The sequence below is a fragment of the Thamnophis elegans genome, chromosome 5, assembly GCF_009769535.1.
Source record: "Thamnophis elegans isolate rThaEle1 chromosome 5, rThaEle1.pri, whole genome shotgun sequence".
Taxonomy (NCBI): domain Eukaryota; kingdom Metazoa; phylum Chordata; class Lepidosauria; order Squamata; family Colubridae; genus Thamnophis; species Thamnophis elegans.
In genome coordinates, this window is record NC_045545.1 from 64,891,772 (window position 1) to 64,913,212 (window position 21,441).

Genomic DNA, 21,441 nt, shown 5'->3' on the forward strand with positions numbered 1-21,441 from the left:
GAATTGAAATGGAAATGGTCTGGTCACACAGCAAGACGAACTAGTGGCAGATGGACCAAAGCGGTAATAGAATGGATCCCACTTGATAAAAAGCATCCATGAAAGAGACCTAAAGAAGACGGATTGACGACATCAGCAAGTATTGCGGGTTCAATTGGCAAAAGAAATCTCAGGATACAGAGGTGGGTTGCTCCCGGTTCGACCCAGATCTGCCCATGCGGCCGGATGCTTCTGCACATGCACAGAAGTGTCTCGTGCGCGTGGGAGCGCGCCCGAACCGGTAGTAAAAAAATTTGGCAACCCACCACTGTCAGGGCCATACAGGTTGGAGACATGTGGAAGAGTCCTTCATCCTTCAGTGGATAGACAATGGCTAAAATGATGATGATGATGATGATGATGATGATGATGATGATAGCTATAGTTAACCAATTAACCCAAATGCTACTTAAATAAAAGCTATATTAATCTAAACTGTAATAAAATATAGCAGTCAACATGCCTTAATGTCAGTAGGATAATTAATGTTTGGAAATACAAGATCCCTTCTTCTCAGCAACAAAGAAAATCCTGCCAATAAGTTTTCTGAACACATCTGGAATGTTGAACTTAGGTCTTTGACCTGAGTCAGCAGGGATCTTCTTATATAAGTAAATGTCCTTTGTTGTTACTCTACCAGCAGTGCATGAAGTCATATTGTGAAAGTGCCACAGGTAGCAAGAGCCTCATACTAAATTCACTATTGTAACAAGGGAGCTAATTTTAAATGAGAAAATTTTATTTTAACCAGGATTTTCCTTCTGTTAATTGGGACCATAAAAATTAAAATCATTGTGCTCTTTTTGACAATAATAAAGTTCAAAATATTTGTGTTAATGAAGAAAGGTGCACATATACAGTATAAGTCTTAGAAATATTACCAGTATTTAATAGAACTATATGGAAAAGTAGTGAAACAACTGTCAAGGTGAAATTCAAAGGGCAGAGAAAACGATAACTAATTTTGATGCAGTAAGCAAGTTATCTTAGAAACAATTCAAACAGGAATAGGGTTTCTCAGGATCCAATAAAGTGACTTTTCTTTCCCAATATTCATGTATCATAATTTAAGAAGCCCCTAAATTATCTTCAAAGGCTGTAGTGAGTTAGAAGCTGATAGAACAGGAAAAGTCTAGGAAAGTTCCCTCCTAGGTATTGCCCAAAGGTAACAATGTATGTATCGGTATACAGTACTTACCTGGAAATAAAGTACTATTGCTTAAAATGGTACATAAAATAGAATAGTTGACATAAATGAAAAAGACTAGCTTTACTGAGCCTGGGGTTCAGTAAAGAGTCATGCTGCCTAGGTACAGTATTGATGTTGAAGATTAGATACAAGAGATGTGATTCTTAGTGATTTTTGAAATGCTCTTTTATTGAAAAAAATCAGAAAATGGAACAACAGGTTTTATATGATCTAGATATAACTGGATATTAAAGTGTTGGTTTAATTTTATATTAATAGTACATAGACTTTTCTTATTTCAATTTTAATACATTTTATCGCCATGATTTATTTCTTTTTTGAAACAACTGTTTTGAAAATATTAATTATTTAAATATGTAAATTCTATTTAATCAATGTAACATCTATTTTAATTATTTTTATTATTATTATTCTTTATTACTATTTATTAGAAATAAAGACACAAGTATTTAATTAAGTTTTTAATTATTATAATTTTATAATTTTGATACTTATAATATGGCTATTAGAAGTATTGGGAAAATCAGTGTCTATACATAGTCATAACTGCAGTTGCCCAAATCTTTTAAAATTCTGCTCCATTTCTGTGGCCTTGTCAAAATATCCATCAACTAAATAAAATATTAATGTATGAAAAATCAACTATGGTTGAAGCTTAGTGATAATTTAATTTAATCCACTGACTATGCAACTGTAAAAACTCTTAAAGTAAGGTATGCCAAAACCACAAACTATTTTTTTTCTAACAAAAATCTTATCATGACTGGTTAGGATGTCATAAAACAGTATCACGAAATACTTTTTATTATGTTAGGGTCAAGGCTTTTTATGTTTCTTTAAAGCAACTTCAAATAGCCCACATACTGGGTTATTGCATCTTTCATATGACTGTTATATAAACAATCACCTTTTATATAGGAAATGACATAACCATACAAATTACACATGGAGTTTAGGCACATATTCAAACACTAATGGCAATGCATTGTTTTAAATGGCATACTTACATATTTACCCATTCAACTCAGTTCTCATATTTTATCCAAATATAACAAAAATTACTAGCACATACCTGTCTCATAGTATACTATTTATTTGAAATTTGAATCTTTACAAAGACTCACTTGGGACAGAGAATGACTTCAGAAAGTAGATACAAATGAGGCATTTCTGTGAAAGAGAGGAGAAACCTGCCATATGAAAGCTGAACTTTTAACCAATATCATTTTACAGCTCTTCCCCACCTCCCAATGTTTACCATTCATTGATAATGTCAGTTCCCTAGGGGAAAGCAGTATAGTTGGCCATAATAATAATTTGAGATGCCAATCTTCCCAATTTCTGTTAAAATCTAAGTAGCTGAGAAGGTTATTGCTAGGGAGACTTATGCCTTCTAATGTTCACCATATCTTGATGTGCTTTTTGATACTGTATTTATGAGCAAACACAGCGATGATACATTTAAATATTAATGAATATTTAATTCAAGAATACTTCTTAATCTTCATTGTAATCTCTGCTAAACATTATAATCTCTGCTGAATCCAACTAATGGTTCATCTAGATCAGTCTTTTCCATCCATTTTTGTATATATGTTTACAAACAATGTCACTTCATTCCGTTTCACATCCCTTCTCTACAAGCAAATCCATTAAGACATTAACTTTTCAATCCTGGTGTCAGCAAAAAGTCTGTAAAGGATTGCAAAAACCTTGAAAAAAAATCTTACTTTAATGGCGATTAAATATACCAACTTTAGATTCCTTAATCTAAAATCTTAATCTTTAGATCATTCAAATATTATCATAGGATTTGATTCTCTTTAATTCTTTACTTCATCACAAAGTATTCTTCAAGGTTTTACCAAGCCTCTTTTGCTGGTCCAATATTTTTTTCTCAGCTCATTCTCTTACTTTATCATGAGTATGTCCCCTTTAATATTTAAAGCTTCAAACAGTTTGTTTTGTATATCTTCTAAACTGGGTTAATTCCAAAATCTTACAGCAAAGGTCAACATTTCAAATTTAACTAGACTCCATATATAACTTTCTTAGATCAAAATCATATTTGGCTTTTTGCTGTTTATTTCAAATTCTTTGAATTCTTGTAATCTTGTAATTACTTTCTTACTTGTTCAGTGTTGAAGCTAAACTCACTCAGAGATTTTTCAGATCTGTTATTCTAATACATTTATGATAGTTAATAGCCAATTTCCAAAAGTGATTAGAAAGTGAGGCTTGTAAACCTAATGTCTTTTGAAGGGCTCCAATGAGATTGCAAGCAAGATGGTTAATTCCTTTGTCTTCGGGAGCCCAAACCCATGGAAAACTGCTATCCTACAATCTCCTTAAGAGAAACAGTTATCTGAAGCAATGTAGCAGATCTCCTGTCCTCACATTATCCAGAGAGGTTGTTAGTTCCATTATAATTCACACTGCTCTGTGCAAACTAGGATGTCTAATTTAAAAATTATCTTGCAGGACAATATACTATTACCTGCATACCAAAGACTAATAAATAAGTAAAGAAGCAAAAAAGAGGATTGGTACCATCAGATTTCATTACATTACTACATGAAAAGTGGATGTTGCTAAAAAATAGAAGGCTTTTGAAATTGGAAAGACATGTGGATGGTATGGACATCTATGGTATGTTAAAGCAGGGGTCCCCAATCCCGGGGATACTGGGAGAGAGTGGCAGGTGAGCAAGTGAAACTGAAACCACCCCCACCCCCAATTGAAGTGGACAAGCAAGTGAAACCAAAACCATCCCTCCCCCCAGCCCATGGAAAAAAATTATTCCATGAAACTGGTCTCTGGCCCCCCAAAAGTTGGGGACCACTGTATTAAAGCAAGGTTAATGTAGATTTTATGTCTGGTGGGCTGTTCTTAGAGTATGAAATAAATAAAAGGCTAGGTTGTGCCTGAAAATACCTTTGTGGATCAAATGCACATCAAATGTTTTATAAATGAGAAATAGTAAGCTTTGACTACAATATACGAATGGACAGTGGGGAAATACATGGTTGAAAAGATTGGAATTTACATTATATAGTAGCCTTAAAGAGAATTTTTATAAATTGATGTATTGTTGATATTTGTCATCAGAGAAATTTGTCTATAATGTATGAAGGCACTTCATATCTTTGCTGGAAACAACATGAAGAGACAATTTATCATGTATAATGGACATGTAAAAAAAAGTTAGGCTACAAACAAATACATTAATTCAAGTGATTTTAAAAACTAATGAGCAATTGAAGTCAAAGACTTTTCTTTTGAGATTAATTGAGAGACAGCTAGAAAAAAGCCATGGAATATGAACCAAAAATGTATAAGGCTACAGAAATTAATAGAAACATGGATACAACCGATTTAGACTATGATCACAGTGTGTATAGTCAAATGTAATGGTATTTAGGTCCAAAGAATACATATGTAAGATTTCCTTAACTACTAATTTATATTTCCCAATAAAAGTACCGATCATGGTATATATGAATGTATTTGATAGTTTGCAGTTTTCCAGAGAAGATTCAAACAGATCACAAAATCATGCATTGTTAACTTCCATTAGTTTTAAACAGGACACTCAAAACACAGATTTAATAAAATTATAATAACTATGTCATCTAGATATCTAACACCCAATAATTTATTGCAGTTTAACATTATAAGCATTAGAGTGCAGCAAGATTTATAAGCAAAATAACAAAAACACTAGTGTTCAAACACTAAACAGATCAACATTTTAAAAAGATAAAATGGAAATAATATACACTGAAATAAACATATTTGTTTGCAGTTCTCTAATTCCACATATAATGTGTACAGTTTAAAACCAAGTCAGCATTCTATTAAATAATTGTTACAAATATACAGTTCTAAATATATGAAATTTTTCTTAAACTATTAGATAGTTTGGTTATAATAGAATTAACGAAATAAGTTTTTTCCAAGCAAACACAAGATAAATATATTGGACAATAAAGGCCATGGACGATTAATCTGTTAAATGGTTTAATATTATTGAGTCTTTAAAAATGTGCAAAAGAATAAACAAGTCCATTGTAACCCTATTTGCTAATGTTTTTACTGGGTCAAAATGTTTATCAGATAAAAATGTGTGTGTCACTGAAATGTACTTGAGTGATTAAAGAAGATCTGACTGTTGCCTTACAGCAAAGTGAAGAAACCTGCTTCAGGGGAGATAAATCAAAGCAAAAACTGAAGTCTTAATGATGCACTGTTGAGTATTGAGGCATCATTTCATACTGTACATCAGGCAGCAAAATGTATTGCGCCAGCACTGATTTAGAGAGTAGCAAATATTTAAACAAGGCAAATTACAGGATGTAAAAGCAATGGCACTACAGTCCATTTTTCATGTTGTTTTATCAATCTAGTCTATTTAGAAACAGACTTGACCCATAGTTGACCTCAAGATACAGTGTGACAACTACCCCTGGTAGTAACAATCTGACTTATGATTTAATGTAATGGTTTGAGGACATACAGTACGTCCCACAAATATCTGTGTTGCTATAGTGACAGTAATAAGTATCTCTAGATGTGGCCTTGGGAATATTGTAGATATTACTAGCACAGTTAGGAATAATTTAAACATGTGACGCCAAGCTACTACGTTTGCTGTTTTTAAAAAAAAATTAATTCTTTATTACAGCTTCCTCATAAAAAAGCAAGTCAGAAGAATCCTTGTAATAAAAAACTTGCCAACATTAAAATCCTGCTATTGTCAGGATAGAAGGCTTTGGATAATTTTATTATGCTCTTCTGTAGGCTCGGTGTACTCTATTTGTATTTTATTTAAAAGAAAAGAAGATAATTGCATTTGTGCTGTTATCTACATCCACATGACTCTACCACCATGTCTTCATATTGTTTATAAACGACATTATTTGCAGAATCAATAAACAAAATGCTAATAGGGCTCAGCCTTGTAGGAACACAACAAGTGGGAGGTGTTGATTCTGGATCCATCGAGTTCATTAATGTTTGGATAACAGCATGATTGGTGGGTTCTAGATGAGACCTAAGAGGAAATTCACAAAGTCCTTCACAATGATATGCTTCATATTCAAGAGGAGCAATTATCCAGTCATCCCAACCCATATCCTTAAAAGTCACATGGAGTAGTTTTCTGCTACATTTTGCCTTCAAATTTTTGTTTGACCGCTTTCCTTGTCGGGTTGTTAGAGGAGCCCTTCTCTTCCTTCTTTGACTAAATAGGTATTCATAAACAGTTTTGTCATCTTGACCAGATCTGGCTTTTATTTCATTGAAAAACAAGTCTCTTTTCTTTGTTCTACCAAATACTAAAAAAAGAGCCTTTTCCTTGACTTGCCTTCCTGTTCTATTAAACCCCACAATCCTTAAATCAACAGGCCTCCCCTTTTCAAAAGTCTCCAGTTCAAAACACAAGTTATTAAAGTTTTTAAAGTTCCTAAACACTTTCCAAATGTCAAACACTTCCCATTTTGCTGTATCTATGACGTTGACTGTTCGAGACTCCAAGATAATGGATGCTTGCCTACTTGTAGAGCAACTGGATAGCTTCACTTGATAGGTTTTCTCAGGAGGATGAGGTTTCCAAATATCAGCTCTTTTTCTTAAAATCCGCAATTCTGCCCCCAGTAAACCATCTTTCTCTAGAGCACTGATGTCAAAAATGTATTTTTGCTTTTTAACTGGAGCTTGGTCATCTAAAGAGAAAAAACAGAGAGAGATTCAAGTATTTCTGAATAGAAATGTGTACTATTTTTCTATTTTTCCTAACACATGTGCATAATGAGTTTGGGATTATAAAATGGCTTTATGGCACTGTTAGCAGTTCATATCGCATGGAGATATATTAGACCAACTCTTGAACATTTAAGAGAAAAAAATAGCTTTATACACTACATGTAACCTAATTAGAACTTAAATTCCAATAAAATACATTTGAACTTGAACTTCAGCTTAAACCTTTGTGCCTATGATGTTCTTTTTGTTGTAGTAATATATCATGGAAAGCATATAAGCATACGGTAATATGGTTATGTGCTGGACATATTTTAAGCTAGAAAAATACAGATAATATGCTTGTGGATGATATATTTCAGTAATTGTTTTCCTTCAAAGATACTTGTCAGGAAGAGGTGGTTAATTTTAAGCATAAATAATAATGATATATATTGGATTTAAACATTCAACCTGGAATTTCATTCAGACAAAACTCTTTCTCCTTTGAGTATATTTACAGATATATAGATATCATGAGTTAAAGTCCTGAGTTGTACACACTGCTCATTTCAAGGGTATTCGTGGAAGAAAAATCAGCCACCAACATGAGATTTAAGAAAAATTCACAGATTGCTGTGTTGCCTATGAGGGTCTGAAGAAGAATGTAGATAACCTCCTTTGATCTTATAGTCTTTTTATTGCAGAAATATTAATTCTCCTGCTTATTTTGTAATATTGAATTTGAATTAAAACTATATCTGAATTACTTTCATTCTAAGAAATAAGAAATACTCCAGACAGCTCCTCTTTGCTAATCTGTGTTTTTCTGAAATAGAAAGAGACAACAGGAACACATTATTCAGCTCTTATTCTATCAGATATATAGGACTATCTTATAAAGTGATGGCAATGTTTTATGCAGAAAAGAAAAACACATCACATTCTGAAAATTAGCATTTACATTAATACAAATCTCAAAATCTGTCAGTACAAATGTTCTTAAAGTATCCATTTAGGATGTAAATATCTGTGAATAGCCAAGTTTTGTGTCTTTCTGCAAATACACAGGTTTCCTTACCTTGTCCCTTGTCTATGAAGCTTGTAATTGTATTGGCAAGTCCCATCTCCAGTTTCATACTTCCATTTATATCTTTCTGTTCTGCATCAGAAAGAGCTTGGTATAAGGCAAGCATATATTCATGTGGTATGACAGCAGGATGCCTGAATGCCTCTTTAGATTCCCTTTGGGTAATAGGTTCTTTGATTGTTTTGGTTTTGAAGGAACTATGTGGATTCCCTGTGCCAGATTTTTTCAGTGGGGCCTTAGGGCCAAAATTCTGAACCTTTGGAGTCACCGTCCTTATTCCTGGTTGTCTATTTGAAGTAAGTCCTCCATGCTTTTCTGTATTCCTTGCTTTAGGCAGAGTCGTCTTTAAATTGTCACTCTTTGCCAAGAGAGCTCCAGCTTGAGCAATATTACTTCTTGTTCTAGGTTTGGAATTGCCAGCATTATAGTCATGGCTCCCTGTTCTAAAAGAACCTGTCCTTGGTAATGGGTGCCTCTCTTTTTCATCTACTTTAGATAATCCTAATTTCAACCCTAGGTTACCTTGGCTTGGTTCAGCACAATTCAATATTAAGGAAATGAAAACCAGATAAAACCAACTGAAGTGCAAAAGCAGTATAGAAAGAAAATACTGGATTTTCATCCTCTGGTCTTCCTTTGAATGCCACCAAATAAAAAAATTAAAAAGGTTCCTCTGGTTTGGTATAAAAAATGAAATAGATTAAAAGGCAAAATAAGCAAAAAGAGCTTTATTTTCAATATGCAGAACTTCAAATCAATTTTTGTAATATTTGTATCCAGTCCCATAGTGGAAATGCTAATATGTTCAATTCGTTGTCTCCTGATTGCTGCCAGCAGTTTATTCCTAAAAAGAGAAACTTAACCAACTCCCTTTCTTCCTTAAAAATGACTAAAAACTTGAAGGACTCTTGTTTAAATCTGAGAGGATTTTTTTTTCCCCAAGAAGGAAGAATGGCGTAATGCTGCCTCTGTGTTAAAAGGTTTTTTAAAAAAAGTTTTGAATCCCTTCCAGTGAAAATATTTCACACACAGAAACCTGCAGGTGCTTAGAAATCTTTTACAAACTTGAACTCAGGAATTGGAAGTGGAATTCCAACAAAAACCTATTTAATTACTCTCTGATGTCATGCTGTCTAAACTAATTTAAGTGTGATATATTTCTTTTAAAAAGTCTTCTTTGCTTTATGAGTCATACTCTGCTTTATGTGAAACAACTCAGTAGGACTAAAAGTATATATAATATGCAACTAAAAGTGGTAACATGTTCTGTATTATTAGCCTTAAATGAACTCTTCATTTAGGACCAAACAACATCACCTAAGATAATCATGAGAATCTTTTACAAAAACAAGTCAAAATAAATTTGTAGTTTGTTTTAATTACATATGCATTGTATACAGTTCTAAACATAGAATCTCTGGTTTATTAGCAGGTGAGTGAAAGAATGAAAAACAAACATGATAGCAAAGCTATTGCTTAAAAAGGATTTTTGAAATATTATGACCTACCGACAAAAGAAAATAAGAAATTATCAACAGTCTTACTTGATGCCTGAGAAGAAAATATTTTCTTATATTGCATTTTAGGTTTCATTATTTAACTACTTCTCTTTGCAAAGCCCCTGAATATCCAATGTTAAAGCAGCAGTGTCCCCTGCAGGAATTTGGAGCATATGAAGTGAAAGCACCAAATAACCTCAGTTATCACATTCAACAACTAAATTCTGATCAGTTTTTTTTAAATAAAATTCTTTATCTATCCATATCTCTATAATTCTGATAATGAGTCACCTTAGATCATGGCTGTCAAATTCCCAGCCTGCAGGCCGGAAGCATCATGTGCTGGCCATACCCACGCCTGGTTTAGCAAAGGGGGAAAAGTCCCAATATGTCACGTGACGACACTGTGACGATGTGAGTTTGACACCTCTGTCTTAGAAAATATGTCAACTTGGATTTTTTTTTAGAGTGTAGAAATATGCAAGTTTTACATGCCATTAACTATATTTTGCATGAAAAAGAGTATCATGAATGTTTAATCAAACATATGATAAAAATTGGATCTTGAGGATTCTGCTATGTAACTTGCATGTGTGAGGATGACATCTAGAACTTCTTGTACCTTTGCAAACTATTCTAACTGCTGAATCATACCCAAAAATTAAGTAATAGCGATACATTTTAACCCTATGTCCAGCAGGTTCTAATTGAGTAAAATATACACGCTCTTTCAAAACTACAATAAACACACCAGATGTGAAACCATGTGGAACAAATATGTGTTTGTTAGCATATCAATCCCCTCCTCCTTAAGTTAATACATGGATGTGGAATATAGTATGGAATAGATGTCACAAATCATGATGGGGAAACGTTTTCTTATGGAATGCCATTGAAAAACAGGAAAGACAATTGCAAAAGATATGAGATATCTATTATGATATGAGGTGATCCATGTAAGTGGATGAGTTTGCAACATTTGTATCTTTCTATAATTAATTACTGGTAAATACATTTTTAATTTAACACTGATTTAATTTCACTGGCTCTGGATTGACATAATTCCAAGCAACATGCTTCTTGGTTTAAACCAAATGATAACTGCAATTATGTTTAACAAAGCTTGGAGAACAGCTGATATAATTTTCTTTTCAAGAAGCAAGTATGATGATACAAACGATACATCACCAGGTTTGTTACTGTCCTTTCCCTTATTACGTAAAGATATGAGGTGGTTTGATTGGAATATTAAACTATGGAGGTGGTCTTTTTTGTACTATATTTCATCTTTTTGTACTATATTCTCCGTGTCCATGGCTATTATGATTAATACCATCACTACCATTTGTGCAGAATATCTGTGCCCCTGGATATTTATTATAACATTGGCACACTTACCAATTATTAATCCAAAGCACTTAGAATATTTCTCCGGTTTGTTTCAGAAAATTATCTTCTTTCTAGAAAAACATTATCACTAAGGTGACCAGATTTTCAGATTGGTAAAGAGGGACACCTTTCACCTTTGACTGGGGGGGGGGGGGGCTTGATTAAAAATTTTATACGGAGCAACAAAATTTTTCATATAACGCAAAAATAGTATTGTAATTTTTTTTAATTTCAACATAACTACAATTTACAAATATAATCAACATTTTGATCACATGACCATGAGGATGCTGCAATGGTCACTAAGTGTGAAAATGGTCGCTAAGTGTGAAAAATGGTTGTCACTTTTTTCAATGCCATTGTAACTTTGGTCACTATACCACCTTTCTTGCCACAGTTCTTAAGTGAATAACTGCAGCTGATAAGTTAGTAACATAAGTGAATCTGGTTTCCCCATTTGACTTTGTCAAAAGGCAATTAAAATGACCCCAGGACACTGAAACCATCATAAATACAAATCTGTTGCCAAACATCAAAATTTTGATCGCGTGACTATGAGGATGCTGCAACGGTCGCTAAGTGTGAAAATGGTCATCAGTCACTTTTTTCAATGCCATTGTAACTTTGGTCACTATACCACCTTTCTTGCCACAGTTCTTAAGTAAATAACTGCAGCTGGTATTTTGTATTTTGGATAGAATCTTTTTTTAAATAGTCTAAGACAATTTAAAAAAAGAATCCACACAGAATAAAGCTATTTTAAAAAATCCTATGCACAATAAATAAAATATTATTTTAAAATACATTAAAAAATAAAAGAAAAAAACCCAGCTCACTTACCAGCAGGCACAAGTCAATCCAGAATGATGTAGGTGTTAATACAAAGAACTGATCAAATTAAAATGGTGAAATTAGTCAGGGAAATATTTTTCAAAGAAACTCTGCCACCATTTTTTCTACCACACGAGCCGACCGCCGACCTCCAACCTCCGTGCCCCTCCCCTCCAGAAACCAGGAAGTAACACTCGCGGCCCCTCTACCCAAGCATTTCCTGGAGCTCTATGGTACTTGGTCATTTTTTCTTATAAAATGAGGTAAAAGGGGCGCGGGGGGGGGTCCGTTTTCTTGCTTTAAAGTTTTAATATCTTCAATGAAAGTACTGAGACAGAGAGAGAGAGGTTAGACAGGGTGTCTTTTGCCTTGCCCCGGTTAGGATTTCTTAAGCAAATCCACTGGGCTTTCAACATGAAGCCAGAAAATCTGGACTTTTTAAAAACGGCCCGGGACACGGGACAAATTGTTATAAAGTGTGACCGTCCCGCTGAAATTGGGACGTCTGGTCACCTTAATTATCACTGATTCTTCAAGTATTTTATAAAAAATATATGCAGATGGGGAGGTTATTCCTGCAACTAATAATTCATGACTCTGATCAGAAATGTTTAAACATTTTATGTCAAGTATTAATTTTCATCATAGCAATACACTCTTCTAGTGGCATAAGAAAGCATAAGCATAATCACCATTGTACAAACAGAAATCTTAGTCTTCAAACCACTAATGGGCTACAGTATATAGTTTTTGTGCTGATTCAGCGGTTTGAAAATTGAACAATATTTTCAAAATTAAATCACCCTGTGTTTCAGCAGTTTAGAAAAGGAGGAAGAAAAACTTGAAGCAGGGCCCAAAGTACTACCTCAATTTGAGGGAATACATTTTCCAGGAAAGAAGTCTGTGTGCCAAATATTGCAAATTTAAAAAAAGGTTATGTGACCATCTTCAAAGAAGTACTGAGTATGTATACTTTATTTTCATAAGAAATTAATTTACTTCTTTTTCAATCATAGGAGTGAGGGCTATGATAATCTCCCATTCCCAAAACAAGGTTTATAATGGCAAAGAAAAGAGCAAATGCCTCTTTTATATAATACTGTTTCCAGGAGAAATCAGTCAAACACCTAAGTGACAAATTTTAACAAGTAAATTTTAACAAGTAAAAAGTTACTTGCCAAATAAGATACTTTCCAAGTGGATTGCCAATATCAACTATTTCCAGCAGCAAGTTTTTTTTTTCTCCAACGCAGGATGGCCAGTTCTGTCCCTTCCATTGTCTGGGAATAGACTGCTTACTACCTATATTCAAATGTATATTACAATTATACCACAGCAAGCTAAAATGCCATAAAATGACTGCAAGCTTTAAAGAATGTCTTGCTATGTAGAATATCCTGGCATAATCGTACTATGGCAATATTTAAATTACATTAATGTAAACAGATTACAGGTAGTCCTTAATTTACAATAGTTCATTTAGTGACTGTTCAAAGTTACAATGGCACTGAAAATGACTTATGACTATTTTTCACACTTATGACCTTTGTAGCATCCCCATGATTATGTGATCAAAATTCAGATGCTTGGCAACTGGTTCATACTTATGACTGTTAGAAGTTGTTGTGGCTTGTATGTCTAATAAATGGCATTTACAATAACTGTAAAGTAGAATATCCAGTTTACTGATCTTATAAATCAACAACATTAATGTTTTAATGCAAGCGAAAGCCTAGGAATCTGAATCAGAAAGTGATTAAATGCAAAAATCCAAGGCTTTGAAACTTGGAAAGCACAAGGCACAGAATGGTACAGAAACAAGCTGCAACTAGTTCACAGAATCACAACTGTGAGTGCATCCTTTAGTTAGAACAGAAGCACATAAAACCACCTTGTATATTTTCAGACCAAAAAATGAAGATTGATCAGATTTTTTGCATCCTCAGTTCCATGTAATTTTCCTTCAGAAATCAGTACTGTTTTCTACTCTATTCTTACAAGTTTAAATTTAAATGAAACTGAAAAAGTTCCAGGACAACAGAAATAATGTACAAGAAAATGGATTTTATTTATTAAAGGAAACCAGTTTACAATGTGAGTCTCAAGTGAGAGCCATTTAAAAAAGAGAGTACAGCTGATACCTACAGATATTGAAATGGAGAGCAGCAAATCCACTAATTTAGAATCATAATTAAAATAATCCATGGAGTACTATTAATTATATGCACCATCTCATATCTGGACTTCTGAATTTGGAACTTATTTGTATGGTGTATAGCTGCTACAATATAGAGATATTTTTAGCAGGCAATAGAATATGCCCAAAGAAAGATATATTAAAAAATCCCCCAATACATATAAAACAGTTAAGAAAATTGACACAAATATTTATCACCTACTTCTGTGTCTTATCTGGGATGAAGTGCTTGTAAATTTATAGATGTTACAAAAGGTGAAATCTGTAAAACATGTTGGTTTTGAGGTGAAAGATGCAATGGTTGTTATAATTTGCAGACACTCTTTTGCAAGAAATTCTAGGGAGGGATTTTGCAATCTTCCTCCACTATATTTCAGAATTTCCCAAATTCATGTTCGTTGTGTCAATGACACTATCTATCTATCTATCTCATCCTCTCCCTTTCTCCTTCTGCCTTCAATTTTTGTCAGTATCAGGATTTTTTCCTATGAGTCCTCTCCTCTCATTTTGATGGCCAAAGTATTTGAGCTTCAGCTTTAGTATCTGTCCTTCTGATGCAGGAGGGGGTGCACAGGTAACCCCCCCCCCGTGATTTCAGCCTGAAAATGGAATATGACATAACTTATGACCAGATTCCCATAATGGTGGAGATAACTTGCCAGCTCATTGATAATGTAGGGAATTGGTGATTTCTACAATGGTGGTCAGAGGATGAGAATCTGTCAAGCATGAATGCACAAGACCTAAGTAAATACTGGCGCATAGGCATAACACGCAACAATAGTGCTAAAGCCAGTTGCCTGGAGGTCTGGATAACCCAATCCAACTACTTGGAATCATATCAATGCCATGTGGGGACACTTGACAAGACCCTCAACAGAACAGCTATAAGGGAAAGGGAATAGTGGTTCTGGAGCCACTCCTACAACAGGGTAGGAACCCCCGTCCCACACGGACCCCTCAGGAGGGTGGGAGGGGTGGCCCACAAGGGAAGGAAAAGGGAGCCCCAAGGGAACCAAGGGCCACACGGGTGGCCATTAGCCCCTCCCCATTGGAATGCACTCAATGCCTGCAGGGTCCACAGAAGGACAAAATGGGAAAGAGCCACAGACCCCATCTGGCACTTGGGAAGCCCCGGAGAATATGTATTGGATTCGTGGCACATTGGCCTACGAAGTCCTCCCTGAGGATTGGTCAGGATCCTGTGTTCTTGGATGGATATAACCTTTGTTCTTTCTGTTGCCCATCCAATCACGACAGGTGCTAGGGGTCCCGGTGTATGACTCAGTGGGCCCCACACGTCAGAGGAGGGAGGCTGACACAGCCTTCTGTAACTTTCTCTGTAAGGAACTGGCTGAATACGAGAAATCCGACATGTGGAGCTCAGAGAGAATTATATGCACCTATGGGAGGGCCACTTGGGCAGAGGATGGGTCTTGGGGTTTTGGAATTTTTTGGAAATGAAGACCGCAACCAACAGATGAAAAGGAATGAATTCTTCTATCAGATAAAATTGTATACAATTAAATTGTATGTGGAAATATCCTTTTTCTATATATCAGTGAAAGAATGATGATGTTTCTTTCACTGCTGTATAGGAAGGAAAATTCTTACCTACTCCATCTCTCCTCTGAAGACATTTGGTTTACTAGTGGTTGAGTTCCACTATCTATAGATTGGTAGAATTTAGTATTATTTATTTTTACTTCAGGGATCTGAAATAAAAGCTGACCAAGTGAGGCTTGTTTCCATGTGAGCTCGGATGCACAGTATTGGGAAACCAAAAATTTGGAACAGTCAGTCCTAAGATGCCAGCTGCAGGAACGAAAATAGATGTGGAGAAAGAAAAACACCAGCAAGCAAAAAAAAAAAAAAAGTAACATTACAGGTCAAAGATTTTTCAGAGGAAGATCTTCAGAGCAGGTAAGTTCTATTTAAAAGGTCTGCTAATTGCTCTCACGGGTTGTAATTCTTTATTCAAATTATACTGACTGTTAGTGTCGTGACGTTATCAAGGAAGACATTTTTGTTAATAGTAAGAATTAATTATACCAACTAAGAATTTAATTAGTAGGGAAAATTGGAAAGATAGTGTTAATAGAATATGGGTTTGCTAGAGTTATTGTCAGCCTCTGCTTTGCTGTTGCTTCGGCTGCCATGAAACAGGGAGGGAGGGCATGGTATTTGGGAGGGGTTACTCATTGTGCTGGAGGAAGGTTCTGGAGTTCAGCTGCTGGTCGGACTACGCATGCGTGGGAGATTCCCGCCAGGACTAACGGCACCGACATTCCATCTTCGTGATGCCTTTTGAAGTTATCTCGCACCTGACACTTGAGAGAATTATGATTGGACTGTAACTGTGATGCCAAGGGGAGGGGAATGGGCTATTCTATATATCAATCGCTTTCGCGCCTAAATATTCAGATTTTGCTTCGCTATGCCTTTAATAATTTATAATTAGTAAAAGTACACTTGATTTTCACACATGGAGTCTCGTGGTCTTTCTTTCCTAATTATCTAATGGAGAGGTGCTGACAGTTATCCTGTTCTTCGTAATTTGGATTATTTTGTTTTCATTATTTTCAACAAAGAGAAACCCAGTGCAATAAATCAGTGCTGGATTATGTTGTACAAGGAAAATCTGCCTAATTTGAATGATCAAGAGATGTATTCATACTGATGTATGGCAAAACTAAGCTTCCATAAGGGGAATACACTATCTTTCTTCATAAATTTTGAATACTTTGATGCATTTACTATTGGCCCAAATAACTAATCAATATTATTCATTTTCTCTTGATAACAATGCAGATCTTCTGATAATTGTGATATATGAACAATAGTATTCAGGGAAAATAAAATAAAATGCATGGCTTTATATATACATAAGTTATATTTTAAAGTACCGGTAATATAATTTTGGAGATTGGAGATGTTTTCTCTATTAAAAGTGTGTGTGTATGTAAGTAAAATCTTGGGCCACTATATCACAATTAGTGATATATTGAAAAGGGAACTTGGTTTCCAGATGGTGGCATTTAGTTTCTGTAGGAATATTCTGTCCACAGAAAAGTTCTGCTTTAACACACTGAGAAAATGGATACAGGAATCCTTATTTGGCTTTGGAAAGTTTATCAACTGCAAATGGTAACAGAGATTGTAAAGTTTTGCTTTTTCAAAAGATTAATGTAAATTATATAATTAGATCCTCCCCCATTTTACAAATGGGGGTTCTGCTGGGATTTCTAAATGCATAAAAATATGTGCAGGATTTTCATTCTCATCTTGAGCTTTCAGGGACAATGAGCCACTTTTAGAAGCAACAAGGTAAAATTGTGCTAGCCAAAATATCTTAGTCTGTAAATATTGCTGTTCTCTTTTTAGAGTGCTGGAATTGACTGCTTTGCTTGAAGAGTCTCATCAGCAGAATGAAGAGAAGGAGAAGACGGTGAAGGCTCTAAGAGAGATGGTGGAAATTCTGGTATGTTGTCAAGGAGTTAGAGAAGAGATACTCAGTTCCTTGGTTTGTTATCATTTAGGAGGCTTTCCAAAACCCAAAAAATATTCAGTTCATTGATTAAAAACTCAGAGTTATGCAATCTTACTTCATGCAATTTTAGCGATAACTGCTTTCACAAGTTAAATGTTGGAGCACAAGATGTTTTGGAGAGAAATGTACTATTTGCTACAACACTAAATACCTAATGTTTATATAATTATACTATAGCAATGGGAAAACAGGTTAGGCAGGTATAAAGCCAAAATTATTTTTGCTAATGGAGTTTGAAAACATGTATGCAATATGTAAACTGAATATCACTTTTAATAGCTAGTTAAGAAGTACTAATTTCCCTGTACTGCTCTGGAATCTTGTAATACTTGATGGATTTGCCTACAGATAGAACTCCTTTTGGTATGCTTTCATATAAATATTTTGGCCAGTGTGATATGCCCATTGCAGTTTTATTGATATGTTGTCATTCAGTATTTCCATTAAATTATGTTCTAAGTCCCGATGTTTGTGAGGATTCAGATTCTATAAACAGTGATTTAATTCTAATATGCTTATTTTTTCAGAAGGCTAATAATTTGAAGATAGATTGTGACCCAAAACCAAGCAAAGATATCAGTGAAGAGATATTTTCTCCAGTGCACTGCTTGGAGAGTCCAATGCTGGTTTAACACAGCCTATCTGCCCTTGGACTGAGTGATGTTTTTCTGTTGACCACGCCTCCCTTTGCCTCTGCATGCTCAGTTTGAAAACTCAGTCTTTTTCTGCAACATGTATTGACAGAAATTACCCAGGTAATATAATTTGGCTAGCTTTTCATGATTCTGTTACTTTTAAAAATATAAATTAAATATCACATTCTTTTGCCTAGAGGTACACATTTGGATATTGAGGAGCATACCCTGTTTTCCCCAAAATAAGACCTCCCCGGATAATACTGTAAGCCCAATCGGGCTTTTGAGTGCATGCGCTAAAATAAGCCCTCCCCCCGAAAATAAACCCTCCCCCAAAATATTGCAACACAGCAGCAGCCATGAGGTGACCATACTCACCACCTCCTGCACCTCAAAAATAATAAGACCTCCCCCAAAATACGGCCAAGCGCTTATTTGTGGGATCAAAAGTAAATAAGACTCTATCATATTTTTGGGGGAAACATTATACTTTGTAGTGTATGGCTGGCCTTTGTCCATTCATAACATAACCACTGTGATGAGTGTGGCCAATCACAAAAATACATTTATTATACAGCAGGCATTACATTAGAGGCCCCAATTTACAAAATATAGAAAAGCATTTTACAATAATGTTTGTTGTCATCTCAGGCTATAGGGGTTCTTAATGACCAAAAAAACCCCACACAGTTTTACGTCATATCAAATCAAAGTAATATTGCCCTCCAAAAGATAGCTACTTCCCTGTATTAGCTGACTGCTTATACCTCCCTCCACCATTGCATCTCAAAACCTGCTGAAGAACATAGTATTCCAGGGCAAATACTATTCGGGCTGCAGTTGGAGTTTCGCTCACTACCCCCTAGTAGGTTCCGCACCTTCGCCTCCTCCACAGATCCAACCAAACGGGCCCTTAAGGCCAAGGCCATCAAACACCTGTTAGAGATCAGGGCCATTGAGAGTGTCCCAGAGGGGGAGAAGGGCTCCGGGTTCTACTCGAACCTATTCCTAGTCCCCAAGAGTTCAGTGGGGTGGAGAGCCATCCTGGATCTTAAACTACTCAATTCCAGGGTGGTCTACCGTAAGTTTAAGATGGCCTCCTAAAAATCCATCTTAGAGGGTATCCGACCGGGCAATTTCCTGGCCTCCATCGATCTCATAGAGGCCTATCTTCACATCAGAACTGCCCTGGAACAACGCAAATTCCTTAGGCTTTCCCACGAGGGCAACCACTTCCAATATAGGGCCCTTCCCTTTGGGCTGGCCTCAGCCCCCAGGACCTTCACCAAGGTGCTGGCTGCAGCCGCAGGCCACCTGCGCTCCTTCCCAGTCCGTCTGTTCTGTTACTTAGACGACATCCTCGTCTTAGCCAGGTCCCCAGAATCTGCCAAGCAGGACCTGGGGACCACCATCGACACCCTCAGGGCCCTGGGATTCTTCATCAACTTGGAGAAGAGTCACCTGGTCCCATCCACCAGACTCCAGCACCTAGGATCCATTATAGATTCAGTAGCTGGGGAGGTCTTCCTTTCCCAAGATCGAAAGGACGGCATTATACAACTGGTTCATGAGGTTCGCAAATTACACTCTGTCCCTGTAGTTCTTCTTTCCAGGCTCCTGGGGAAATTCATCTCTTGCATAGGGATCGTGCCGTGGCCCGACTGCACGCCAGGGAGCTCCAGTGGTTCCTACTCCCATACCAGAGAGCCGGGACGAGCGACGCCAGTTTCAAGGTTCGAGTGTCAACTGCTCTCGCTCCGTTGGTGGCTGTCCCCAGCATTGAACAAGGGATGCCTCTTCAAGGAACCAGCAAGAAAGGTTCTCACCACAGACGCAAGCCTGTTCGGCTGGGGAGCTCACCTGGAGACCCAGATTGCCCAGGGCCGCTGGACTCCAACAGACCTGCGCAACAACATAAACTGGTTGGAGCTCAGGGCCATTCACCCTGGCCCTTCGTCACTTCAAGAGCACGGTGACCGGACATTATGTCCTCGTCCTGACAGACAACGTGGCAGCCATGTGAACAGACAGGGCGGCACCCATTCCAAGACCCTTCGTGACGAGGCCCTGTGACTGGGGAACTGGGCAGAGAGACATCTCCAGTCCATCAGAGTGGAGCACATCTCCAGGACAGAGAGCCAGCAAGCAGATTTGCTCAGCAGAGAGATGATAGACAATGGGGAGTGGCAGCTTCATCCCTCAATCTTCCTACAGATCTGCGAGAGGTTCGGACACCCGACGGTGGATCTCTTTGCAACCCCAGAGAACGCCCAGCTGCCGAGATTCATATCGAGGTTCCCGGCCAGGGGAGCCATGGACACGGACGCCCTTTGATGCAGATGGCCACCAGGTCTTCTCTACACCTTTCCCCCCCTTCCTCTCATTCCCGGGGTTCTGAGGAGGGTGGTGTCAGAGGGAGTGGAGGTCATCCTAGTGGCTCCCTTTTGGCCAAGCTGTCCCTGCCTAGCAGACCTAGTGGAACTGTCCTCAGCCCACCACTGGAGGATCCCAGCAGGGGAGGTGTCCCTACACCAGGGGTCCCTGGAGCATCCGGATCCGGAGTGGCTTCATCTGACAGTCTGGCGATTGAGCGGGAGCAGCTGAGGGAGGCACATTTTTCCAAGAAGGTCATTAAGACCGTGGAGGCGTCCAGGAGACAGTCCACCACTCATATTTACAACGCCTCCTGGGTTGCCTTCGCTGACTGGTGCCAGGATCTCTGCCCAGCTTCAGCCTCTGTACCGCAGGTTCTGGACTTCCTCCAGGAAGGACTAGAGAAGGGTTTGGCCCCTAGCACCCTTAGAAGACAGGTCTCCGCCCTCTCCACGGTCCTGGGGGGAGTGAATACCCCCCCTTATTCCAACATCCAGTCCTAAGGCGCTTCCTCAAGGGAGCGGCGAATCTGAAACCCCCAGTGGTCCATCGATTCCCCACCTGGGACCTACCCACGGTTCTCCAGGCCTTGACGGAGGCACCATTTGTACCCTTGAGGGAGGTTTCCCTTCAGTTTCTGACCCTTAAGGTCGTCTTCCTCGTTGCCATCACCTCAGCCAGGAGAGTATCTGAGATCAACGCTCTCTCCAGCAGAGCGGATCTCTGCACCTTTTTAGAGAACCGGGTCCATCCTCAGGCTGGACCCCCGCATTCATTCCCTGTTCCACAGGGCCCTAGAGATAGTTCTGATGGATTTCTGTTCGCAACCCTCCAGGGATAGAGAAAAATCTTGGCACAGATTGGACGTCAATAGGGCCTTGCGCATTTA

The 21,441-nt window shown here is 37.3% G+C and overlaps 1 protein-coding gene across 1 annotated transcript; it reads right to left on the bottom strand.

The window, feature by feature from the left end:
• Positions 1-6,109: 6,109 nt before the first annotated feature.
• Positions 6,110-8,700, bottom strand: GDF5 (growth differentiation factor 5). Its single transcript, XM_032218920.1, has 2 exons — positions 8,070-8,700; positions 6,110-6,972 (listed from the first exon to the last, which is right to left on the bottom strand). The coding sequence occupies exons 1-2, from the start codon at positions 8,698-8,700 to the stop codon at positions 6,110-6,112; spliced, it is 1,494 nt and encodes a 497-aa protein (XP_032074811.1).
• Positions 8,701-21,441: the final 12,741 nt, after the last annotated feature.